Source organism: Amphiprion ocellaris, chromosome 15 (assembly GCF_022539595.1).
Source record: "Amphiprion ocellaris isolate individual 3 ecotype Okinawa chromosome 15, ASM2253959v1, whole genome shotgun sequence".
NCBI lineage: Eukaryota > Metazoa > Chordata > Actinopteri > Pomacentridae > Amphiprion > Amphiprion ocellaris.
The window spans coordinates 30,266,080-30,293,061 of record NC_072780.1 but is presented as its reverse complement, the minus strand read 5'-3'; the positions used below and the strand labels follow the sequence as shown (position 1 = coordinate 30,293,061).

At 37.8% G+C, this 26,982-nt stretch overlaps 3 protein-coding genes across 5 annotated transcripts in view; 1 reads left to right on the top strand and 2 right to left on the bottom strand.

Moving 5' to 3' along the window:
• The window catches only part of si:ch1073-513e17.1 (sialin), a 193,501-nt gene that overhangs the window by 3,915 nt on the left and 162,604 nt on the right, over positions 1–26,982 (bottom strand). The window contains exons 1-8 of one of the 3 annotated variants that reach the window (XM_055017607.1): positions 17,056–17,211; positions 10,971–11,130; positions 7,884–8,101; positions 7,573–7,806; positions 5,629–5,803; positions 4,293–4,411; positions 2,531–2,692; positions 1,187–1,319 (exon numbers count right to left, since the gene is read on the bottom strand). In XM_055017607.1, coding sequence (XP_054873582.1) covers positions 1,187–1,319; positions 2,531–2,692; positions 4,293–4,411; positions 5,629–5,803; positions 7,573–7,806; positions 7,884–8,101; positions 10,971–11,055 — 1,126 coding nt within the window. In that variant the 5' untranslated portion in view covers positions 11,056–11,130; positions 17,056–17,211. Of the gene's footprint in view, positions 1–1,186; positions 1,320–2,530; positions 2,693–4,292; positions 4,412–5,628; positions 5,804–7,572; positions 7,807–7,883; positions 8,102–10,970; positions 11,131–14,096; positions 17,012–17,055; positions 17,212–26,982 lie in introns of those variants that run through there. The other 2 variants (XM_035944914.2, XM_055017608.1) reach the window with 2 other exon arrangements.
• Positions 17,944–21,019, top strand: mycbp (MYC binding protein). The gene is made up of 5 exons (XM_023264125.3): positions 17,944–18,093; positions 18,403–18,475; positions 18,616–18,664; positions 20,558–20,687; positions 20,775–21,019. Exons 1-5 carry the CDS (start codon positions 18,079–18,081, stop codon positions 20,817–20,819), a joined length of 312 nt encoding a protein of 103 aa, XP_023119893.2. The 5' UTR covers positions 17,944–18,078; the 3' UTR covers positions 20,820–21,019.
• On the bottom strand, positions 20,888–25,437 carry LOC111564495 (gap junction alpha-9 protein-like). The gene has a single exon (XM_055017609.1). The coding sequence runs from the start codon at positions 23,173–23,175 to the stop codon at positions 21,667–21,669; it is 1,509 nt and encodes a 502-aa protein (XP_054873584.1). The 5' UTR covers positions 23,176–25,437; the 3' UTR covers positions 20,888–21,666.

Below are 26,982 nucleotides of genomic sequence, written 5' to 3'. Positions count from 1 at the left end.
GAGGAGGAGGAGGAGGAGGAGGAGGGGAAGACACCAGAAGTACATTTATTCACTAGAGAGTTATTTAGGATGGGCCTGATGGAAATGCAAGCAGACAAACTACGATTCAAGAAGGAAAACATGGTGTATAACTGAAGCACATGGGGGCAGCATTATTGCTCCAGAACTGACTTTAGCTCCCACCTGACCTCCTCAGAATCAGCTGATTATTAATCTTCAGTAACTTCAGTATATTTAACCATGCCATGCAAAGTTTTACCTTCATACTGTTAATATTTCAGAGTTCCAACCCCTTAGGACAAATTTTTTTTTTTTTTTTTTTTTTTTGTAATTTAAATTTTACAGCATTTTTGAGCCTCATAACTTCATAAACACAATACAAATTACAGGAGATTTGAGTTCTCTCAGCCAAATTAAACTAAATTTTGCATCCACTCCAGGTGTCACAGTCTAAACACTAAATCTAGTTTTTGTTCAGCACCATTTTTTCTAGAACCAACTTTTATCAGAATCAGCTTTAATGGCCAAATACGCACACAGTAGATAAGGAATTTGGTTTCGGCTGTTAGTGTCACTCTAGGAATAAGGAAAAGAGAAAATAATAATAAAAAGAAAATCTACATAGATATTTACATATAGATAAGATAGAAATAGTAAAGAATATACATACACAGTGGCACAAAACGACACTAGTTAAGTGAGACTAGCACAAAAAACAAAGAATAAACTCTAGAAACTCGCTGACAACTTGCTCCTCTGTTTACCATTTCTGAGCCATGTTGCATTTATTTTTATTGATCCAGTAGGTTTTATTTTGCTCTGCAGAAACTAAAATTTTTATTCGTGAAACCGTACGCAGCACATGATGTGTTCAGGGACCATCAGAAAGATGAAAATCTGACATCTGTCTTTACAGTTTCTTGCTATGCCAAATGGTACATTTATGAAAAAAGACAACAGTTTTTGGGTTCAGACGGTTAAACTGATAGTGCTGGTATCATTTTAAACTCAATGTGTTGAACTACAGAGACAAAACTAAACAGATATCTGCACTAGAGCTTGTTTTTCTTCATCCTCAAACCCGGGACAGCGATAGTCTGTAAACGCATCATTTAAACATTAAACTGCCCAAAGCTTCGCGTTATAAACGTTCACAAAGACGACACAAGAGGGTAATGCGACCTACCGGTGGTTGTGAAGATCTTTCGTACGGTGGTGACGCTGAAAACTCTCCTCTCAATCAGAGCGTCGGCAACGATGCCTGACAGCGTGGAGACCAACCAGGCACCGAGGTACGGCAGGGCGGACAGAAACCCATTCTGATGCACACAAACAGACAAAAGTTTAGATGTGTTCCTCTGACATTTGGAGAATTTTATACCTTTCTGCATAAAAATGACCTCAAACATCATCAAAGAGCCAAATTACACAAATGAGACAAACATATTCTACTTTATTGTTTATCAACTGAGGAAATAAATCTTTTTATTACATATCTGTGAGTGGCAAAAGTCTGTGAACCTTTATTATCAGTATCTAGAGCAGGGGTGCCAAATTCATTCTAGTTCAGGGGAAACATTCAGCCCAGTTTGAGCTCCAGTGGGCCGGAACAGTTAAATTACAGCATAATAACCTAGAAATAACCACAGCTCCAAGTTTTTACTTTGTTTTAGTGCAAAAATGTAGGTTCTAGAAATATTCACATTTAAGGAACTATTTTTTTTTTTTTTTTTTTTTTTAACAAAACATCGTGAACAACCTAAGCTTTCTTCAGAAAAATAAGTGAAATTTCAACAACAGTATGCCTCAGTTTATCATTTACACATTAGAACTTACAGATGACAAAGTGTCGACAAAGAAACAAAACATTTAGTCATCTGGAACTGAACCATTTAGTGTTTTACTTTATGATCAAAACAACAAAAGTCAGACAAAAAGCAACAAAAACAAGACAAAATATTACAAAAATGAGACACAAAACGACAAAAGCGAGAAACAAAACAACAAAAACATTATAAATTCCACAAATATCTTAATTAACATCCATATTTTTTTAATCATAAATCAGAGATGATTGAGCCAATATTGTTCTAAAATTTTAATTATTTGAGATGGAATGAGACACTGTTGTGAAATCTAATGATGTTTTAGGTCACAGTTATACAAAAATATAGAAAAGTTTACGAACTCTCAAGCACCACAGTACTGAACGGTTAAAAGCCACATGTTGTTGTCCAGTTGTAGGAGTGTAGCATTTAAAACATTCACGTATACAGTCAGACTTTCAGAAATTTGGACAGTGACATCAGGAAAATGTAGAGTCTGGATGCATCTAGGTTAAATATTTAGTCAATAAAATGTCAGATTAGGACGGGAAAAAAGTGCAATTATGATTTATCAAAGCCTAAAGTGATACTACAGAACACAAAGGTTTTAAATTTACAGTTTAAAACAGAGGAAAGCAGCAATGATCCCACACGAGGAGCTGCGACTTAACATAAGCTTCAGTTTAAACATGAAAGAGCCTCACCGACTGCAGGTCGAAGTGCAGGATGGTGTCCATGTATGTGGGCAGGGAGGTGAGCAGAGTGTAGTAGGCCCAGTTTGAACACATCTGGGTGATGATTATCGCCCACAGAGGGACTGACAGCAGCATGGACACTAGAGGGATGGACCAGCCGTGACCTGTACCCTGAAACAGCAGGTTAATACAGATAATATGGATAAAAACTGCACAAAATCCACTAAAATAATACTCATTTAGCAATGAAATGTTGAGCTGTAGGACGCAGGAGAATAAAAACACATGTATTAGTCGTGTTGGAATATGGAGGCAAAATCTAAAGAGTATAAAGAGACAGCAGAAGGGAAGAGAGAGTAATAAAGGAGAGAAAACACTAGAAGGAAATGGAAACAGGAAGTCTGATGAAAGAACTGCAGCAGGACACTGAGGCAAAGTGCTGCTTAAAGGGAATCCAAGGGAATTTGTTGTGTTTTTCTGTATAAATTCTTCATCTTACTACAGTGGTGGAAAAAAGTTTTAGGACACCCCATGCATTTGTAAAATATTGTATAAAGAATCACTCCTAGGTCTTCAAGTGCAATTTCTTTTAGTACAATCACAGCCAAAATACTAAACAAACCCTAAAAAAGCCATTAAAAACTTAAAATTGATTGTTTTTTGTTCAGTTTTGAACACATTCTCTGTTATGTTTTGACTGTAATACCAACAATGTTAGGAACTGACATCTTAAAACTGTCAATAATTTAGTTTTGTTAGTTTTTCTTGCAAAAATTAAACAAAAAAATAATCTATAATTTGTATTTGTTTGTGTCTGTCTAATGCAGCCACACCTTTTGAAACACAAAAAAGACTTTTGCACAAATATTTCATGGTAATATTTGAGATTGTGTAAAATTTTAAGGGTGACTGAAAACATTTTTCAACCACTGTGTATGAAGTGCCTTTAGAATTGCTGCTGAATTGAAGATTAATGGGTCGTTTAATCTCAAATCATCAGATTTTTAGAATAATTTCTGTTTCATTATCTCTGATTTACCTGAATTTTTTATAGCATATAATATGGATATTTATAAAGACTTTTCTGAAGTTTTATCTTGATAATATATCAAACACTTTCTAGGATATCTATTTATTAAACTGCCCATCGACCCACTTTCAGTAGGTTTATTTCACACATTTAAATCTGAGGCTGTTTGAACAAGAATATCTCAGGAAATGTTAAATCTAAAATCCTGAAATTTTCACTGTTATTTCTCACCATGTCACTAACTGAGAATCTGTAATAATGGACAAGTAGATCAAATAATCAGGAGATATTATTGTTCAAACTAAAAATTCAAGGTGAGAAAAAACTGCTGAAAGTGGGTTGACAATTTCTGAAAAAAAAAAAAACTCTTGAAAAGAATTTTACAATCACCATTTCAAATATCTATAGTTTATAATAAAAAAGTCTAAAGCATGTCAGAGATGACTGAGCAGAAGGAAAATGATGATTTCAGATGGAACAACCACAAAAACCTTTCATAGTAAAGGTCAGCAGAGGGAAATATAATGACATTTTTACATATATAGTGCTTATTTCTGAGATAAAAATTAGCTTTAATGCTTATAAGCAACGAGGAGCTGCAGTGAAGCTGAGATAAGGCCTCACTTTCACCACTACTTACTTGTTTAAGACAAGTTTGTCTTTATAAAACACAGAGCGACACACTGAGAAACATGAGATGCAGGTCAGAGAGAATGAAACCTGTTAATGTGTCATGTGTACCTGCGGTCCGATGGAGTTGATGATGTAATCTCTCTCCTCTTCGCTGATTCGACGATGAGTGCGAGGGTCATCGGACACAAACATAAACCAGAAAACTGCCCAGAGGCATCCAGCGCCTCCTGGAAGAGCCGGTGAATAATTAAGACAGGTTAGCAGCGGAAGCAAAATAAAACCGCTGTAAAGGTGTTTCTCAGGACCCAGCCAGAGGAAAAGTCATAAACCGAAGAAAGATAACGCTGAAATACATAAAACATGTATAAAAGGCTTTTGTGTGGGCTGATTTTTGTTTACTTAACTGATTTGTGTTTGTTTAACAGAGCAATAAAACAACTTCTCTGCTGCACCGTGGCAGCAGTTATCACTAAAGTAAGCAAAGACGTGCGTTTCTGTTTAACCCTGTGAACTTCAAGCATTTTATAGGCGTTTTTTGTGGCATTTTTCTTCACTGTGGGTTAATTTTTCACTGCAATATGGGCGCCCGTATAGCTCAACGGTTTAGAGGGCGAGCCATGTACAGGGGCTGGTTCCCGCTCGCGGCCCTTTGCTGCATGTCGTACCCCCACTCTTCTCCCTACTTTCCTGTCTGCCTCTTCACTGTCTCTATCTAATAAAAGCCAAAAAAAATATATTTAAAAAAAATAAATAAATAAAAAATTTTTCACTACAATATAAAGTCTTACACCTCTATAGAAACAGAGCAACCATTACTAGAAAGAGAGAGAACTCAGAAATGTGTGTTGTGCTGTTTGAAAAAGATAAAATACTATAAATCTTAAAAACACATGAAATAAAAGTTGAATTTATTTGATTGTTTATTCTGTAGCAATTGAAAAAAAACATTTAAATTTTCAAAGTGTCCACAGGTGTTACCAAAACTGTAAAAATATGTGACTTTACTTTCTACAGATATTCTTCTACATTTAAATGTATTTCTATGTGTGTCTCCTCTCTGCTTTGTGTAAAAACTGCCTGCAGGTTGGCTAAAAAGTCCCTGAATTTTTGTCACATGACTGTTAATCGTGGCTGAGTCATTAATGGCTTCATGTTTGCACAAAGAAGAGCAAAATTTTTTGTTTTATACAGAATCTGGCTAAAGCACGCGTTTTATTTTTGGTTTATTTCTAACTGACACATGTACAATGAAGGGATTTTGATGAAATACCACAATTTTAAGCTAAGGATTCACAGATGAGTAGTTTAAGGACCGTCAGAAGGTTGAAAACCCAACACTTGCCGCTGATTTTTACAGTGTCTGGCTCTGCTAAATGGTGTAATCTGGTGATTTTTGTATTGTTTGGTTTGGGGTTTCAAGAGGCTGAGTGTTTCCCGGACTCACCACAGAGGTAGAAGACGGCCGGCCAGCCCAGTGTCTGGCAGATGTAGCCGGTGAGCGGCAGAGCCAGAAAGGCCCCGAAGTTGGCCCCGGACCCCGACAGGGTCATGAGGCGAGAACGTTCCAGAGGAGGAGCCCAGCGAGCCCACAGCGCCATCATGGCCGGGAACGTCACCCCCTGAAGAAACAGTCAGGAAGAGCAGAACACCCGTCAGAATAACGTTTCAGCTGAAACATGAACTTTATCGATCTGCAAGAGAAACATAAAGAGCAGGAATCATTTTCAATCTGGACAGTTCTAATGAAACTCCATGCCAGCTGGATCTGAACTTATTTCATGCTGTCAAGAAACAAAGACAACAAAACAAAGATGTGATCAGTCATTTCAGTTAAATGAGACAAACAATCACACTCGCATTCAATTTAGAATCACCAATTAACCTCAGCATATTTTTGGACTGTGGCAGGAAGCCGGAGAACCCGGGGAGAACCCACACATGCACAGTGAGAACATACAAACTCCACACAGAAAGATCCAAGGCCCACATATAGATGGCAACATTCCAAAAAATTTCGCTAATTTCACACAAAAAGTTATCATGCTGGCTTGAGGTGTGTTTTATGTTTTAACCTTTACAAAATAAGAGCTCATATGCACATAGTGGGAGACGGTGACACCTTTGCTGAATCAGACGTCTCTGATATTATAATGTATATATGTTATAATATTATTACATAATAATATGAAATCACAATGTGAAGGATAACATTCTTAAACAGTACTAATTTTTAACAGTTTGGTTAATATACACTACGGTCCAAAAGTTTGGGGTCACTTAGAAATGTTCTTATTTTTGAAAAGAAAAGCAGTTTTTTTTTCAATCACAATAACATTAAATGAATGATAAATCCAGTGTAGACATTGTTAATGTGGTAAATGACTATTCTAGCTGGAAACAGCTGATTTTTAATGGAATATCTCCATAGAGGTACAGAGGAACATTTCCAGCAACCATCACTCCTGTGTTCTAATGCTACATTGTGTTAGCTAATGGTGTTGAAAGGCTAATTGATGATTAGAAAACCCTTGTGCAGTTATGTTAGCACATGGATAAAAATGTGAGTTTTCATGGAAAACATGGAATTGTCTTGGTGACCGAAATTTTTGAACGGTAGTGTACAAATATATTTTTGATTTTTCATAATTATTATTATTATTGCTTTTTTCTCTAGTTATCTGATTATATATAAAAATATAATATAGAAAAAACCATCAGAATATACAAGAGTGATACACAATGTGCAAATGAGAATGTGCTGGGATGTGCAAAGATACGATACCTAAAAATGCACTTAAAAATACAGAATGGAAACAGAGATTGTGATGTACATTAGAAGAAATGTTCAGTGCAGTAATTTCTCGACTTTACAGAGTGTACTATCCTTTGAGAGCACAAACTTTTTTAAGGCTAATTCAGACTTTTGTTCCTGCAGTTGAAATACACTTCCTACAGTTCACATACTGACACCAAAACATTACATCTTGTAAAAGTGAGTTTTAGTGATGAACCAAATCAAGTTTGGGATAAGAAATCCTCTGAATCATTTATTGCAAAATAAAAGAAGTAATAAAATGAGCTGATTTTAAATACTGATTTTGCATTTTCGTGATCAGGCTGTCACTATATCTGCAACTTTCTTTCAGAAAATTGCTTAATAAACAAGACCACTGCATGTATTTCTACACATAAAACCCTTTTGTGCATCTTTTAAATCGGACATGTTGCATTTTATATTGTTGTTATTGTTTATTTACTGCACATTTTTGCTTATTTACCTGTATTTATGGTGGTGGGAACTGAACTGTTCCTGCTGTAGCAACCAAATTTCCCCTTTGGGATAAATAAAGTATTTCTGTTCTGTTCTGGACCGCCTGCATCCTCCTACCTCTCCAAAACCCTCCAGCGCTCGCAGTGCAAACAGCCAGTAGGACCCCCACTGTGCAGCCAGAGGGGTGAGGAGGGTGAGGGCCGCCGTGCCCAACACCCCCAGACCCAAGAAGAGGCTCCCCCCGTAGTGGCCGGCCAGGTATCCGCCCGGGATCTGGGTGCACAGGTATCCGAAGAAGAAGGCTCCCAGCAGCCAGCCCTGAGTCTCCGAGTCCCAGGAGTACTGAGGGGTCTGAGGATCCAGAGAGGAGCTTCAGAAACTGGAAAATATCCCACAACGTCTCGTAGTAAAGATAAATTAAACGTTACCCCTTTAGGCTGCTGGAAAGTGTCGCTGGTGTTTTCTCTCCCCGACGGCACGGGACATGCATGGACGACGGAGGTGTTGCCGGCCGGCTCAGGCTCCGTGCTGTTCACCATCGCTACCATGGCGACGCTGAGGTTGACACGGAGACCGTAGACGACGCAGAAGCCCAAGAACATGAGGACGGCGAGGTTGAGACGAGCCGAGCAGCACCGAGGAGGAACTGTTGACATAAAATAACACATTTACATCAGTGTCCTACTCTTGTCTAAAAAAAAATTTAGAACATGTTGGATTACTAATAGCAAGAAAGAGACTAGTGAAGGAGGAACCAAGACACCTATGATTCCTCTAAAGGAGTTGCAGGAAAGAGACTAGTGGCCTAGTGGTTAAAACTAGTTCACAGTGGCTCAGATAAGATTTATAAATGTTTAAACTTTTTTTGCACGACGTTCGATCAGTTAAATCCTCCACAATTCAACTTTTGTCTTTATTTTCTGGAAACTTCCTCGCTCCCATAAGGTTAGGCGGAGAGGTTTGGAAATTCACACAGGTGTGTTTGACATAAGGTAGAAAGTATTTGGGAATTTTTATAGTTCTGGCACAAAGGATGCTCATGCTATTGTTATGTAAAAAGAGAAAAAATTACCCTTTTTGAGGCACAAATGTACTTTATCTTGTGACTGAGCCACATGCGAAACATAAACTGGAGGACGTTAACTTTTAATTGAAGTCTCACACATGCATTTTGGCCTCACAGTTCTTCTGTTTTGAGCTTTTCTATTTGATAAATGTTAACGAAAGCCTGGATGTTTGTGTCTGGCTTTGAACAAACTGCAAATATCAACTCTGTCTGCTTCATACAAATATTCCGGTGTTTGTATGTCGGCAACTTGCTGAACAGCATAAAAGATAAACAGGTTTTATCCTATTGAAAGATAAAACAAAGAAATCATACAGTAGCCAGGAGCTGGATTTGATTTTACTTCACCTGCACAAACATTTAATAATTTTTGACTCGATAAATTAGACGATTTTTCAGAAATAACTTAAAAACCCCTTGTGTATTTGCACATTTTATTCATGTAAAGGTTTACTTGACCTTATTAAAGTGCAGAGTGTTTGTCATCATAATATAAAAGCTGTAAATACACAGAATAAATAAAGCAAACTAGTGTGCTAATTACTTCTGTTTGCTTGCAGAATGTTCTTTAAATTATGGCAGACTGAAGAGGCAAAATCAGTGCATAAAATTTACACATTTTGTCACCTTTTTGTGCTTTTTATTCATATTTTTAGGTAAACCATCTCTGCAATAAATGCATTTTCTACAACAAAACTGTCACTACAACTCAGAGCTAAACCTGTATGCTAATTATGAAACAGTCATTTCTGTTTGCTTGCAGAACATTCCTTACATTATGGCTCATAATTAACCTCTACGTTGAACTGCAGGTCAGACGTCTGTTTTTATGTGTTTTTATTCCAACATCATGTGATTCCACTTTCCCTGCAGCCACCTGACGGTTGGAGACGTTACATAAAAGGAGATCTTTAACGACAAAAAAATGCTGAAATGTGAGAAACTGAAGAACTACAAAACAGTGTCAGGGTTGAGAGCTTCAAAATGAAGTGACAGCTTCAGCAAACTGGTTAATCCATCCATCCATTATCTATACACCGCTTAATCCTCACTAGGGTCATGGGGGGGCTGGAGTCTATCCCAGCTGACTCAGGTGAAGGCAGGGGACACCCTAGACAGGTCACCAGTCTGTCGCAGGGCTACATATATAGACAAACAATCACTCTCACATTCACACCTACGGGCAATTTAGAATGATCAATTAACCTCAGCATATTTTTGGACTGTGGGAGGAAGCCGGAGTACCCGGAGAAAACCCACGCATGCACAGGGAGAACATGCAAACTCCATGCAGAAAGATCCTGGGAAAGCCGGGACGCGAACCAGGGACCTTCTTGCTGCAAGGCGAAAGTGCTAACCACTACGCCACTGTGCAGCCCCAAACTGGTTAATTTATAATGAAATAGAAATTACATCCAATAAAGCTGGAAAATAAAACAACAAAAAACAAAAATGACTGAAAATAATTACACGTGCTTTGAACTTATTTTTCAAGGTAACTTAACATTTTATCTTGAAGTTTGCAAACTAGTCACTCGAAAGAGACTAGTGAAGGAGGCCACCAAGACACCTATGACTCCTCTAAAGGAGTTACAAGAAAGAAACTAGTGAAGGAGGCCACCAAGACACCTATGATTCCTCTGAAGGAGTTACTAGAAAAAAACTAGTGAAGGAGGAAACCAAGACACCTATGATTCCAGTAAAGGAGCTACATGAATGAAATTAGTGAAGGAGGCCACCAAGACACCTATGACTCCTTTAAAGGAGTTACAAGAAAGAGACTAGTGAAGGAGGCCACCAAGACACCTATGATTCCTCTGAAGGAGTTACTAGAAAGAAATTAATGAGGGAGGCCACCAAGACACCTATGACTATTCTGAAGGAGTTACTAGAGAGAAACTAGTGTAGGAGGCCACCAAGACACCTATGACTCTTCTGAATGAGTTACAAGAAAGAAAAAAGTGAAGGAGGCCACCAAGACACCCATGACTCCTCTGAATGAGTTACTAGAAAGAAACTAGTGAGGGAGGAAACCAAGACACCTATGATTCCAGTAAAGGAGCTACATGAATGAAATTAGTGAAGGAGGCCACCAAGACACCTATGACTCCTTTAAAGGAGTTACAAGAAAGAGACTAGGGAGGGAGGCCACCAAGACACCCATGATTCCTCTGAATGAGTTACAAGAAAGAAAAAAGTGAAGGAGGCCACCAAGACACCCATGACTCCTCTGAATGAGTTACTAGAAAGAAAAAAGTGAAGGAGGCCACCAAGACACCCATGACTCCTCTGAATGAGTTACTAGAAAGAAATAGTGAGGGAGGAAACCAAGACACCTATGATTCCAGTAAAGGAGCTACATGAATGAAATTAGTGAAGGAGGCCACCAAGACACCTAAGTTTGCAAAATTTTCCAGACTTCCGTCCCATAGACGGCAACAAAACTCACCTGCATGATTCTCGATGAGCGGTTCGCTGTCCTCGCTCTTGTCCGAAGGCGCTGCGTTGATGGAGCAGCCGTCTGGAGGCGGCATGGCGGTCGGCTGACCCACAAAATATTCAGCTTCGGTTTCTAAAAGGACGTCAGTGAGTCATGGTGTCCAGCAGATCTGTAACAAAACACACAAACAACCAAAAAAGAGGATGCGAGTAAAGATAAGAAGTCATGTGACCCATCAGCAGGTCCGGGTTGTTATTAAAACCCCAACAGGCAGCAGGTTGATAACATGCTGACAACGAAGCTTCCTGGTTTCACAACATGTTCCACCGAAGCTGATGATGAAGTTTACAGAGATTCACATACAGACACAAAGCTGGGGGAACTTTTCAGGAACTACATGTTGGCAAACATCCAGTGTTCAGACATGGTTTAGAAGAGATGGCATGTGATCAGCTGAGTGGATAAATAACCCATCTAAAATACTTTTATTTTTCTTAGACCTGAAACTATTATTCAATTAATCACCTATTTGTCAACTAGAAAATTAATTGGTAACCATTTCAATAATCCTAATTAGTTTGCATATTTTTTAGGACAAAAAAGTCTCAATTCTCTGATTGTAATTTCTAAAATTTTAATATTTTCTACATGTAGAATTATTTATCACAGTGCTGCAATCTCTACTCAAAACTCCTCTGAACAGGGAGTTTTTGGAGACTAAAAGAATTGTACTGGAACTAATTTAGACTATAGTCCTCTGCAGTGAAAATGCAATTGGTTCCTGTAAAAGTTTCTCATTTCAGAGGAAAGTTCCTGCAGTAGAAACAAGTCTACAGCGTCTAGAAGTGATTTTTCTTTTATAGCAACTGTATATTTCACATACTGACATGAAAACGTTCCAATAAAACAGTTCAGAGTGAGTTTAGTGTTGCAACCAACCAATGTTGTGACTGGAAATCATCTAAATTGTGTAATTCAAGGTTAAAAACACAAAAAAGTGATAAATATGTAGATTTTAAACAGTTCATCAGGCTGTCACTGACCAATATCTTAAATATTTATCAAAATACAACAACACTACACTTTGTACTTCATCTAAAATACCACCAAGTATTTTATTTTCCTTGGAGCTGCAACTATTATTCAATTAATCACCTATTTGCCAACTAGCAAATTAATTGCCAACCATTTTAATAATTAGTCAGCATCTTTATTAGGACAAAAAAAAACAGCAAGTTTTTGGAGACTAAAAGAATTTTACTGGAACCTAATTTAGAGTGAATTAATGGATTGAGTCATTTTTTTTAAAGAAAAAAAAAATCCAAATTCTCTGATTGTAGCTTCTTAAATATGAATATTTTCTGATTTCTCTCCTCCTGTATGACAGTAAACTGAGAATCTTTAGGTTGTGAATAAAAGTAGACATTTGTTGTCTTTGACTGATCAACATTTTTCATAATTTTCTGACGTTTTAGAGAGCAAACAACTAACTGACTGATTGAAAAAATAACTGAAGGATTAATCAGCAGTGAAAATAATTGCTGATGACTGATGTGGAAAGTAACAGAATAAGTAGGATGTGATAAATAAGAAAGCTTGGTGTTATAATGGTATAATAACTGGAAGCGCTCACAGAGGTAATGTAGGACTCATTTCACTTCATTTTTTTGTATAAAAAACACAAAAAACACAAATGTTGGATGATAACACAACATCATCCATGTGTCTCAACTCAGATCACTAAAACACATTTAAAAACAAGTGTAAACAGATCAATACTGGTTTTATCTTGGCTTGTTTGGATAAGATAATCAATACGTACAGTGCTATCAGGGGTTTTGACTTTGGGTCGTATACTTGACAACAGATAAACCACTTTTTCAGATGTTCTTTCCTCTTTCGCGTTCCCCAGAATCAAATCAGTTCCCTCTTTGACTTCCAGACATGACAAATATAACATTTACTTCATTTACAGCAGCAGGAAATCAGTCCTTGGTCAGGGTTAATATCAGGGATATAAAAGCTGAGTCACCGATCTTGGTTTCACTTCTCATTTTTGAAAGTTGTTTCAGCTTTCAAAGGAAAAAAAACTCACAATGCTGCATTTTTACTGAAAATTCATGTTTGTAGATGAATGATTTGTGCATTTTAAACTCTAAACAGTCAATAATTCCAGCTGTGATGTGAAGTGTTATCACATCAATATTGATAAACTTCACACCAATATGTCTTGTTCAGTAGAATCAGTAATAATTACAGTTTTAAAAACAACAGTCACTGTATTTTAAGTGTTTATATGTAAAAAAGTTTGCCAACAGTGATTACTTTCTTGATTAATATCAACTTTTACAGGTGTTTAATGGCTTTTGATGGGTCTCAGTGGTGTTAATTCACTGCCTGTCCAAAAAAAAGTCACCACTTGGATTTAACTCAGCAAATAGATAAGATCCTTCCATTGGATAATTACTGCAGTGATGAATATGTTTCAGCAGCAACTTATTGAACTCTAGCTGATGCAGTGAGGAGATTCTCATTTCTGAAACAACCATGTAGGAAGACACATCCTGTGGTCATGGAAAGGATGTTAATGTATCTCAGAAGGGTCAAATTATTGGCCTGCATCAAGCAAAGAAAACAACTAAGGAGATGAAACTACTAAAATCAGGTTAAGAACCGTCCAATGCATTAATAAAACCTGAAGGATAGTGGAGAACCATCATCTTCCAGGAACAAACTCTTAGATGATCATAGAAAATCAACAGTAGAACTCACAGTTATGTTTAATAGTGAAAGTAAGAACATTTCCACAATGTGAAGGGAACTCAAAGGATTGGGACTAAACAGCTATAGCTCTAAGAAAACCACTGATCAGTGAAGCTAATCAGAAAACAAGCCTTCAGTTTGCTAGATAGCATAAAGATTGGACTCTGGATCAATGACAGAAGGTCATGTGGTCTGATGAGTCCAGATTTACCCTGTTCCAGAGTGATGGGGGCATCAGGGTAAGAAGAGAGGCAGATGAAGTGATGCCCTCATCATGGCTAGTGTCTACCAGTCTGTGGGGGTTAGAGTTATGATCTGGGGTTTGTCAGGTTCAGCAACGTTATGTTCCCAAAGAATGAGGTCAGCTGATACCTGAAGATACTGAATGACCAGATCTTTACATCAGTGGAGTTTTTCTTCCCTGATGACATGGACATGTTCCAAGATGATGATGCCAGGATTCATGGGTTCACATTGAGAATGAGTGGATCAGGGAGCAGGAGATGGATTGTCCTCCACAGAGTCCAGACCTCAGCCCCACTGAGGATCTTTGGGATGTTCTAGAGAAGATTTTGTCTGACTCTCCCATCATTAATATAAGATCTTGGTAGAAAATTAATGAATCTCTGGACAGAAATAAATGTTGTGACATTGCAGAAGCTTATAGAAACGATGCTACAGTGAATGTGTGCTGTTATCAGAGCTAAAGACGGTCCAATGAAATATTAGAGTGTGCGACTTTTTTTTGGACTGACGGTGTACTTTAAGATTTTATATTTGTTTCATTGTAGACTTTGTTTTTTTAAATTGTCATTGTGTTTATTCTTAGTAGCAGGGAATGATTCAGAGTTTTTATTCTGTTCTCTTCTTATTTTGGTCAGTTCAGGTCATTACAAAACGTACTATAACAAATTTAACTTGGTTTGATTTAATCATTTTCAGAAACAGGTAACTATCACTATCAACATCCTTAAATCCAAGGTGACAACTTGACATTGCACATTTTGTTTGTTCTAAAGTCAAAGATAAATAATTTAAGATCCAATAAAAAAAACAAAAACAAAAAAATCAGCAAATCCTTACGCTGAAACCTTTATTGGAAAAAATATGTAACTAAACATTACTGACCAAGACACCTTCAACACCATCATCTTCATTGATTATTGAGTAAATGCTGCTAAAAACAAACAACTTCTGCATTGCAAGATCTCGTTTCTTCATTCGTTTGATTGTAATTTCCTGTAAGCGTCTGTGTGTACGAGGAAAAAACCAAACTGGAAAAACTGGCTGTGAGATAAAAACACCTGAAGCTCCAAATAACTGAACTGATGATAAACTAAGTGGAGAAACAAACAGCTTATCTGTACTTTCCCTAATCGGTGAGACAATGTCAAGAAAACAAATGAAAAGTCAAGAAAGTTGTTTACTTCAGACAAGCAACCCAAAGCAAACTTTAAATTGCTCTGTACACAGCTTTAATTCAAATATTGGTGATGAAAACTTCAATTATTTGTCAAAATGAGATGAAAATTATTTGGAAATAACATTCTAAACTCACTTCCATGAACGTTTTTTTACATTAGCAAACCTGTTCTCCTTTAGTTCCACATGATTAGAGTGTTTTTCTGCACTTTATTTCTATTTTTGCATCCATATTTTTGTTATAAAGCACTTTCTTATTGTCATTTTCACAGAATTGAGCATTATTATGACATTTCATTCTAACTTTACGAGTATTGCTACCTCTACTTTTATTGTGGCTTTATTGGTGCTTAGTTACTTTACTGAGTTTTCAGGTGCCGTTACGTAATTTTATGCCATCTCTCTGTGGTTTGCCCATTTAATATTTTATCTGGCTCATTTCAAACTTTATTTCCTCGTATGTCCATTTATGTAATTTCTTATGTAACCTTTGCTTGGTATGTGAAGCATTTTGTGATTTTCAGTTTGCTTTTCCGTGCTGCAATGGACAGTTATTTTCATTATCATTCAGCCTCCTTGTGATTTTTAGTTTTAAAAATGTCAGAATTGTTTGAAAAATGCTTGTGTGGGTTGTTTTGTCGAGCCAAAAATAAACATATTCACAAAACACATGCACATAATTAATCTGTCACAACATCAGTGAGACATATAATGGAACATATATTTAAGTTATCAGCAGTTATTGACAGATATTGATGGGATATGTCACACATGCCTAGCTACGTCCTGAGAATCTATTTAACAGCTTTAAATAAATAACAATTCCTTGTGCCATCAGCATGTGATAAATGCCTTTGAGAGTGTGAGTGTGTCATGAGATCCTCAGAGCCCATTTCACTGCTCTGGAACAACTAGTGTATTATTAAGTTGCCCATTTGTGCTCCCTAGTTTTAGGTTGAAAAGGTCAGAAGAAAGTGGAGGAATTTCACCTTATGAAGTCTTTCTGAATATGAAAGAATGCTCTTTTTTAAATAGGCAATGAGAATATGTTGTATTATCAGCACTGATACAGTAAAATAAGAACTGAAACCTCTGAAAATAAATATATTATGGAAAAATAGTGTTTGTTTTTTTTAATGAAATGCAAAGGATGATGTAAAGTGGCCACCAAAATTCACCAGAACCCAAAGTAATGCTCTTAAATCTGTAATTTTATCAGTTATACAGTTATATTAAGCAACTCTTCATTCTTCAGTAGATGTAACTGGAAGATATTTGGTCCTTAATTAATTAGAAATGCACCAACTAATCTCTGTTACATTAGATATTGTTAACTGTCTAAATAATGTGAATGTAATGCAGCAAAAGGAACTTAAAGTGCAAAATCTTATTGACTGAATATTTAAGTTGTAGTTATTTTATTTTGTTTTTGTGTGTGTGTTCTTTTTACTATGTTGGTCTGCTTGTCTTTTCACTCCTAGAACAGTGGTTATTTTATTTTTGTTATTTATGTGTATGGTGTTTTGTCCCCTATGTTTTAATGTTTGCTTTGTAAAGGACCTTTAAACTCTGGTTTAGGGAGGTGCTGTATAAGTAGGTTGCTGTTATTATTCCTGTTAAATATTTCATATTAAAGGTGACAGAAACAGCAACCAAAACTGTAAATATTTAAGCTAGGTTAAATGTTAAATTAGCAAAACACTCAATTCTCTGTTAGTTAAAGTGTTAATGTCTGTTTAGTCTCAGGTATTAGACATGTACAAATAAATATAACAACAAAAACTTCTACACAAGATAGTTTATGTGTGGAAACTAGCTACTACTTAGTAAACTAACTAGCTATCCGGCTACAACTATTGTGTAACTCTTTAACGACAACTTGTGTGAATATTCGTTAAATACAGCTCACCTTGTGAAGTATTTTAAACCCGAGGCACTTGATTAAAGTCCGTAGTTGCGGCGGGAGAAGGTAAAAACTGGAGATATTGTGTCACATCACAGCGGGCGACAACAACAAACCGAGCAGTGCAGCTGTTTCCCCCAAACACAGAACAACAGTCATATGAGCAGAGCGGTTTCAGGGCGGTTTGAGGAAACGCAGATCTATAAACAGACTGGATTGGCTATGCGTCATTTTACACCATCCAATGAGTCAGCGTTTATGTTTTACAAATCTAATCAACGGATGTGACGTTTAGTAACGTGACCGACTACCGGCTCGTCCTTCCGTGTTGCCACATTTGCCGTCAATTCAGCAGGGCTACTTTAAAACACAAATAACAGTTAAAATGAATACATAGACATGATATGCACATTTTCGAATTTAGTATGACTCAGGCTTTTCCAAAAATGATATTATCTTCAATATCTGACATAAATAAAGCCACTTCAAAATCCGAAATATGTGACCCTGCATAACTCCAGACTCCCTCAGAAAATCAGCACGTTTTACAGTTATTTTTCAGTATAAACGTAATTAATGACAGTAATTTCCACTTTTGGTAATTAATTACAAAGACAAACTGCCCATGGAAAATTCGGCTTGCTTAATTTTCCAAATTGTAAAAAATATGGTTAGTTTTACGCTGTTGTTTTGTTGTTACTCAAATCTGGCAACACAGTCCTCCTGTTTCGCTAGCTTCAAATTCAACGCTTCTCTTAAAAAACATTTTTAAAATGATTTAAAATCCCACAACACGTCAGATTTTATTTTCATTGAAGTTTGGGGGTTTCTATCATTTAAAACCATTTTTTTTAACATTCTTTGGGCGAAAAATAACATGATTTCCGCTAACTACCACCGCTTTCACACGTTGTTATGGCAACACCTCCTGTGCCGCCCGGAGGAAACACAGCAGCTGCCATTAGTCCGAGTTAATTAACGTGTCACTCAGTTTAAACAGACTAGAATAACACCGGTGGCGTCGCACTCATGGCCCATTATAGAGTAAGTATTTTGTAACAGACTTTATGTTAATGATTTATCATGTTTTACGCGTGAACGTTTAGTTTGCGAAGTCTCACGAAGCCTGTGCTAACTAGCTAGCATCATAGCACAGTAGCCCCGGCTTGTCCGTGTGGTGCTGCAGCAGGCAGTGAACGCACCACGGGCTCAGGCTCCTGTATTTTAATGTCTGTGGAGTTGCTCTGTCTATATAGAAACGAGAATTAATGCTGTAATTATAGAGTTTATTTCGCCAGCTGGTGGAACCTTTCAAACGTGTGCTGCTAACTCAAACTGCTTGTCTTGTTTCAGGCCTCAGAATCTAAGCGAGAACAGTTTAGAAGATACCTAGAGAAGTCTGGGGTCCTGGACACTATAACAAGCGGTGAGTGGACTGGAAATTAAAATACCACGTTACAGCTGTTAATGTGACACTAAAACATGTTGTAAACCATCTACATGAAGCTACTTTTTACTGATAACAATGCCATATTGTTTCAATAACTTTTCGTTTCACTTTTGCAGTTTTAGTGGCGCTTTATGAGGAGACTGAAAAACCCAACAATGCATTGGAGTATCCTTTTCTGTTGTATGCAACTGTATAGACATTAAAGTGCTGAAGAAAAAAACACAGACAGGTGATTTCAGTTTCCTACAAAACAAAAGGCTGTGTATTTTTCTGAGAAAATCTGCAGTTGTACAGTTTTATTTGATTATCATACAATACACGGACAAAATACTGTCCAGCCTTTAATCGCTGTTAGGAAAACCAAATGTCATGTTTGAAATGAGTCTGCAGTTAACAGACTCATTTCCAAATGGTTGTGGATTAACCAAAGTAAAAACATCCTGAAAACATTTTACATTCCATTGCAAAATCTCTCCATAGCTACTGAGGCCGTCCTGTCCCTGGCTGCAGTTTAAATCATTATAATACTTATTAGACAGTAAATATAAAGCTCAGTAAGTGTTTCTGGTGTGGTTAACATGTCAGCAGTTTGGCTGGGGGCATAATCAGCTATTTAGCTGTAAAATATGTTTTAAAATCTATAATTTAAGAGGTGTGTGTTGTGTTGTAAGAACAGATTTAACACACTGCCATACCTCAAGCCATCGTTGCAAGACACAATAACCAAAACCAGTTGGTTTTGGTTATTGTGTCTTCTTGTACCTGTCACACTAAAAGTCCATCTCTGGTTGTTGATTTAATGCCTTAATACTTATCTCTGCATATCAAAGTTACATATTTAGGAGTTTTTTTTCCATGAAAATTACCCCCTCTACACTTTAAGTTGCTTAGATGTAACTATTTATGTTAGTCTATAGCACATGTGACTACAGTGTCCTGACTTCTACCTAAACTACTCCACACTACACATGTTGTAATATTGGAGTAATTCAAACATACATGTTCAAAAATGGATTTTAAAGAAGAATAATGACACAGAAAGTTTCCTCATGCCAGTTGACAGTATTGGTTCTGTAGGTTTGTGATGTAAAAACACCAGAAGCCTGAATCTGTGTTTTTGAGACTGTCCTTAGTAGACTGCAGATGGAAATCTGTGTCATGGTGACTGCTCATTTTGCTCATGGTGTGTCTTCTAGCATGTAAAAAACAACAACATAAAGGACACGTTAACAAGGTAAAACATGTTGAATACCACCGTGTGTATAGTGTGTTGGGAAGAAAGTGAGTCTAATTTATGAAACATTTTCTTGAAACACAACTGTCATTTTTTTGCAGAAGAGTCCAACTGCAAACGTAATCTTTTCTACTCTGCATTGAAAGTCACAGACTGACAGTTTTTACGGTTCTACAGTTGCACAATTTCATTTAGCAAAATGTCTGTGCAGATCCTCAGTCATCCAGGTCATGGTGATCATAGGAGCTTCAGTAAAAATCAACTGGACTTCTCTCGTAGGTTGTTGAAGACATTTTACCTTCATCCAAGAGGCTTCTTCAGGTTTGACTAATGAGGAGTTACAGAATATATAGTCACAAGTGCATGGCTCAATACAGCAGAGCAGCTCCTCAGGAAAAGACACAGCTGTTCACCTGCATCTGAAGGACAAAGGACATTCCTTTGAGGACAGCAAAGTCCATATTTTGGATGGAGAGGACAGATGGTTTGAGAGAGGAGTGAAGGAAGCCATCTATGTTAAAACGAAATTGTGACACCACTTATCAAACCCCTATAATGCAGTGATGAAGTCTCTCCCCAGAAAGTTTCTTCATTGTTAACCTCCTGTAAAGCAAAACTGTTGCACCAGAATCACAGTTTTAGGTCTTCTAAATGACCAGAAACTCGAGTCACTCCCTTTCTAAACAGTTGCATTGGAAGTTCCTTCACAAGACTCAAGTAAGTGTGTCTTTATTTTTAGATAGTTTATTAATGGCTTTGTTGAAATTAAAGATTACTACAGACTGCACTGATAACACACACATCGACCTTAACCAGCAGCACAGTTTCATAAAGCTTCACCTCGGGGCGTCAGGATCAGAGCCGGCGGACGGTGAAGCTTTGCGTTTGGAGCTCGCTGATCTACAGCAGAAGTTCAACCTGCTCATGGAGGAGAACAAAGAGCTGAAGAACAGGGTGAGACGATGCAGTCTGGATTCACAAATAAACAGAGTTCCTCCTGTTACTGTAACTTCTAACTCCGTCTTTAACCTGCCGTTCCAGCTGATGCAGTACGAACCGTCGCCAGACGATGGAGCAGCGGAGTAGAGAAGTTTTGTTGCTGCTTTTTGGGTAAATAAAAGCTGAAAAAAGAAAAAAACCATTTAACACTGGCATTTTTTGTAGAGTTTGTAAATGTTTATTACACAATAATGTTTGTACAGTGAACACAAAATCACTGTTAGATTTTGTTATGTATATCAAGAAGAAACTTTTGTTTTCTCATAAATAAAAATGTTTTCACAGCATCACTTGTTCTCTTTATGTCCTTAAATCACAAAAAAAGAGATTCTGGTTTCAAATGTGGCCAAAATAAATATATTAAACTCATTAAGTTCTTAAAATGAACTGATATCAACTGCATGACTGAGAACCAAGTAAAAAAGTAAGTTTCATACAAAATCACAAATTCAGACGTTGCTGCTCATGAGGCTGAATGATGAGACAGTAAAGTGGGATAGAACTGAGTGTTTTGTTCTGTTTAATGTCAGAACAAATGAATTCAGACACTGATTTAAAATGATCTGGTTACATAACAGCACAGTGCTGCTTAACAACATTATAGATCTGTGGCTGAGTTTTCCATTCCTCTCTAATCATGCAGGGGGAGTCGTTGCATTTTGTCGGATCATTAGAGGTCACTCTGGGTTCCTGTACATGACCTGGAAATGTGAGAAAACAAACTGTACTGTGGTTGGAAATGCTTTTTACTGCATGTGCACTTTTTAAATGATTAGAAAAATGCTCCTCTTTGGTTATTAAGAGAATAATCTCCACTGCAGTTGGTCCCAGAGGCTCTTTGTGCTTGTTTTGGAGTCTTTTAAAGAGCTTTAAAAGTGCAGTGTTACAGCGTTTATGGTGTTTACATCCAAACGTGGCCAACAGAGTCTGAGGTTCAGATCTGTAAATCAGTCGGAGCTCTTCTGCCGCTGCTGCTGCTCGTCCCCGACACTCTGCGGTTTGGAGGGGAGGCTGTAGGACTGTTACTGTCCCGGCTGTTGCTCTCTCTGCTGTGTCTGGATACTGAGCTCAGTTCTCCTACAGAGTCTGGACTCTGCGACCTGCTCGACCTCTTGATGTCTGACTTGGAGTGAATCCTGGCTCTGGGACCGATGCAGCTGCTGCGGAGCTTCGTGCTGCTGCCGTGGTACGAATCTCCGCTGTCTGAGCCGTTGCTCTCCATCACCGTGGAGCAGTTGCACTGTGGACTGATCCTCCTCGACTTCCTGGTGATGCCGGACAGAGCGGAGCAGGCCGAGACGTCTGCTGCCGGAAGGGTTGGATACTCCTCATCCTCATGTTGGGGTGAAGGCATCTCCTCTGGTTCGTCCTGTTTGTCTGCAGGAGGTGACCGTGTGTCGCTGCTGGTGTTGTTGGAGTTGCTGTTGTGCTCTGTGGGGCTCGGTACTCCCTCCTTACTGTCCTTGTGGATGTCCAGCCTCACACCGGTGTCCCCCTGTATGGGGACGAAGGCGGAGGAGGCGCTGAGCAGGGGGTAGTTGGGCCCATTGCCCTGCTTCTCCAGCAGTAATGTGTATCCACTCGGGGCTGTGGGGATGGTGGTGGACTTGCGTCCTGCACAGGTTCCCACACAAACCTGATGCACAACTGAGTTCTTTTTTGACTTGTTGCCATAGTAATCATCCAGGTTGTCCTTCAGATGCGGGTAAAATTCCAGGATGCCCTTCTTGACCTTCTTGTATGCGAGGTGCATGATCTCCAGCAGGCTGAGGAACAGGGAGATGCAGGCGATGGCTTGCATGAACATCATGAACACAGTTTTCTCGGTGGGCCTGGACACGAAGCAGTCCACCACGTTAGGACACGGCTCCCGGTCGCACTTGTACAGCGTGTTCAGACGGTGTCCGTACAGGATGTACTGACCCATCATGAAGCTGACCTCCACCACTGAGCGGGTGACGATGTGGGCCACATAGGTGCACAGCAGCGAGCCTCTCAGCGGCGCTTTGTTCAGCTTCCCCTGCTCCAGCTGCCTCATCTCCTTCTCGATCCTCTTCTTCACCTCCGCCAGCTCGGCGTCCACGGCCTCCATCTCCCGGCGCAGAGCCACCTTCTTGCAGTGGCGTTCCTTCTCCAGAGCTCGCAGCTGGTAGATGGCGTGGCCCATGTAGACCAGCGAGGGCGAGGACACGAAGATGACCTGCAGGACCCAGTAGCGGATGAGGGAGATGGGGAAGGCCTCGTCGTAGCAGACGTTACGGCAGCCGGGCTGCTCCGTGTTGCAGACGAAGTCGGACTGCTCGTCGTTCCACACGTCCTCGGCAGCGACGCCCAGAACCAGCATCCGGAAGATGAACAGGATGGTGAGCCAGATCTTCCCCACCATGGTGGAGTGGATGTGCACCTCCTCCAAGATCCCTCCCAGGAAGTTCCAGTCTCCCATTTCTTACATCTGCAGCCCTGCAGTCAGGAAAGAACACAGAAAACAACTCAACTGATGCTGGAATTTTGGGAAGATTTAAAATCTCTATTATGCTTTATAACATGGGAAATTATTAAAATGATCTGTAGATTTGTTTTTAAAGAATACTAGTACTAGTTTAGGAAATATAAAGTCAGACAAGTGAATTAAATGTCAGTTGAAGGTATGAACATTTAGGTTTGTCTGCTGTTCAATGTGTTAAAAATGAAAATAGGACACTTTTTTCGGTTGCACCATTTGGTACTGAAGTTTAAAGACAAAAAAATAATTTTTAACTTCTATCTAGTGCAATATAGTTGTTATTTTTAAAGAAGTGGGAGCAACATACATACTGAGAAGGCTGTTTTGGAGATAAAATGCTTCGTCAGTGCTCTCTCGAGGCCAGACTATTTCTAAATTTGTTATTTATATCCTGTAATTCATCACTTATGAGCCAAAATACAAAAGATATACAAGAAAAGAGATGATGAGTCAAAGCTTTGCTGCGGCTGCCAGTTACTTTCCATATCTAGATCTTACACAGTAAAACATTTTTTTAAAACTATAGTTTAAAATCAAACTACAGAATATATAAAGAAGCTAAGCTACATTCTGCTGCCTGCTGAGTATTTCTATTGATACAAGTACTTGTTTTTAATATTTCCGCATTTTTGAAGTCACATTTTAAATGCAGACATTTCTCCTAAATAAAAGATGCAAATATTTGTTGTACCACTGCTGAGAACAGTTATAGCACCAGTTTACCCAGTTATACAACCAGTTTACCCAGTTACAACTGTACCTGAACACATCAGATGCTAAAAAAAACACAATCTGATGGTTTTAAATTCCTGTCCACTGGTGTTGCAAAGACTTCGCAGCAGTGTAAGTTTCCTTCAATGAACAGTGTTTAAAATGTATGCAAAGCTCATAAATGTGATTAAAACTAGTGAACTCACCTCTCATCTTTGATATGAAATGCATCATTAAAGGCCTTTTTGCAGTAAAGCCACTGATTCTGTTCTTCAGTCCGATGTACACATCTTTTTTATCTCCTTTTTCCTCCTCTAGAAGGAAAAATCTTGACTCCAGGACAGATTCCAGTGTCGGCTGCTGGTTAAAAACTGAACTAGAACCAGTGATCCCTGCTGCCTCTAGTTGTTCTCGGCTTATGGACCAAAACAATCGATGGTGTTGCAGCGCTGCGTCGCTGTTTACCTCCCAGCAGTGTGAAGTGACTGCCTGCCAGCTGCCTGCCAGCTGCCTGCCAGTCATTAGGGCTGAAATGTGCCACGAAATATTCAATCGTTTGTTTCTGTTCGAGCCCAGAGGAGCCTGAACTTAGTTGATCCTCTGAATGAAAAGCGGGACAGAGGTGGTGCACTGGGCTGGAATCTGGCCTCAGAGATGGATTTTAACCATCTTTTTATCTCCAGAAAGGCCCGATATCCTTCATTTATTTTAAACTGTAGCAGAAATATTTCTGTTAGGGTACCGTTTTTTAGGATTTTTAGCCGTCAAAAAAAGCTAATTTTAGACTTCACAGAGAGCTTTAACAGTCCAAACACAAAAAAATCCAGTTTACCAGGAAGATAAACTAAAAATCTGTGAATTCTTCTTGGTATTTGTGCCCTTAATCAGGTTCACCCTCATTTAAACAGACTTTTATTGTGAAAGGACATATTTCTCTTGCCTCTGGTGTGGTTGTTTCCAGGCTTAAATGCACATGAGGCTGATTCTATGTGGGAAAGACAAATTTTACAACCTAAAAACACAGTCAGGAGCCAGAATTTACTATTTTATAAATGCCTTCAGTGTATGAACAGCATGTGAAGCATTTTAGATGCACACATACATGAAAAACACACGAACTGAAAGAGGAGCTGGATGCCAGAAGCTAAATTTAAAGAGCATCTTGCAAGTTGGCAGTCTCAGCAAATTAATGTACAATAAAACAAAAAACTTGAATTTTGATAAAAAATATGCCCATATGTGCACTTCAATATCATTTTAGAACAGTTTTTGTAGTAAAGTTTTATAGAGCAGCTAAATTAGGTTCATTTTACCATCAGCAAATAATTATTTTGGGGGGGATTTTTGTTTTTTTTAATAGTTTTTTTTTTCTGAATAGTTTTTATTATTATTATTTTCAATAGGTTTTTGAATTTGTTTTTTTTTTTAAATATTTTTTAGTATTTTTGAATAGCTTTTAATTTTTTTGAAAGGTTTTTAGTTTTTTTGAATAGTTTTTGTTTTGAAGTTTTTTTTTAAATAGTTATTTTTTTAAATAATTTATAAAAAAATAATTTTTTAAAATTTTTGAATAGTTTGTTTTTTTGAATAGTTTTTTGTTTGTTGAATAGTTTGTTTTTTAAAAATTGTTTTAGTTTTTTGTTTTATTGAATAGTTTTTTATAATTGTTTTTTGAATAGTTTTTAAAATCGGTTTTCTTTCAATTTTCTTTTGCCAAAAAATGAAATAATTATCATTATTTTTTTTAAAGAAATATGAATGAGAAGTCAAGCGTGGATATTTACACACAGACGGAATCACAGGTCTATAACTATGAGCTTTCTGGGTGTCACAGAGACAAAAACCAACAACTACTTGAAGAAACAGCAGCCACTGAAGTTATTAAACTCTGGTAATGAACAGTTTCCTTTTTTTGGTGCTACAGTGCAACACAGATGTAACTGAAGGACATAATTATCCAAAAGGAGGCTTTCTGTGATGTTTAAAAGTCATTCATCTTGTTTGGCTGTTGATGAAGCTAAAACCTTTGATTCTTCAGACAAAAAAAAGCAGCAAACTCTCCCATTTGAGCAGCAGACATTAAATATTAGCTTGACAAATGGTCTGAAAGAATAATCGACCGTCACAACAGCTGCACATTAAGATTCCCTCCATCTGCTGATTGATTGACTAATTGTTTGACTTCGATCCGAGGTTACGACCCTGCAGATCAGAATATTTTGCACTCGTGAACTTTCTGTTAAATGACAGCCTGCTCCAGAAAACAACCGTTCACATCCCAGTTATGTTTCCTGACACTTTAGTGTGTTTACCAAAATAATATCTACTGAACTATATCTGTCCTGCAAGCAGATTACTGGCACTTACTCTACAACAGTTCTAAAAACTCTGCTTTTAAAAGGTATTACAGAGTTTAAAATAGGAAATTATTTACATAAAATAAAAAAATATATATGCAGGGCTGCAGCTAGTCACTACTTTATTTATTAGGACAAGAACATATTCTAACATCCAAGAACCCAATATAGTGTCTTTAGATTGTTTTGTCTGTAAATTTCCACATATAAACAGCCAGATGCAGTGTTTTTCATTTAAAAATATGAAAAAATGTAAAAAATCTGGAATTTTTTTTATAACTCATAGTTTCATAAAAGTATGATCAGCCATGTACAATAAAAAAATGAGCCTGTGTTACTTATTTGACAGAAAAATATGTATTTTCCTGTTATTTCTGACCATGTAACAAGCAAAAACGCTGAATATGCTGGAGAAAATTAAACCTCAGTATAACTGTTTTATCTAATAACTTTAATTTTGATGGTAGTAATTTTCATTTAGCACTGTAAAATTTCTTTTAGAGGTGTCTAAAGTCCTAAATATTCCTCTTTGCAGCAAAAATCCTGTAAATTAAAAGTAAAAAAGTGCAGCAAACAGTATGATCAGCCTGTGTACAGAAAAGAAAACGAGCCTGTGTTACTTAACCCTCCTGTCGTCCTGCGGATCAAAACTGACCCGTTTTAAAGTTTGAAAATGTGG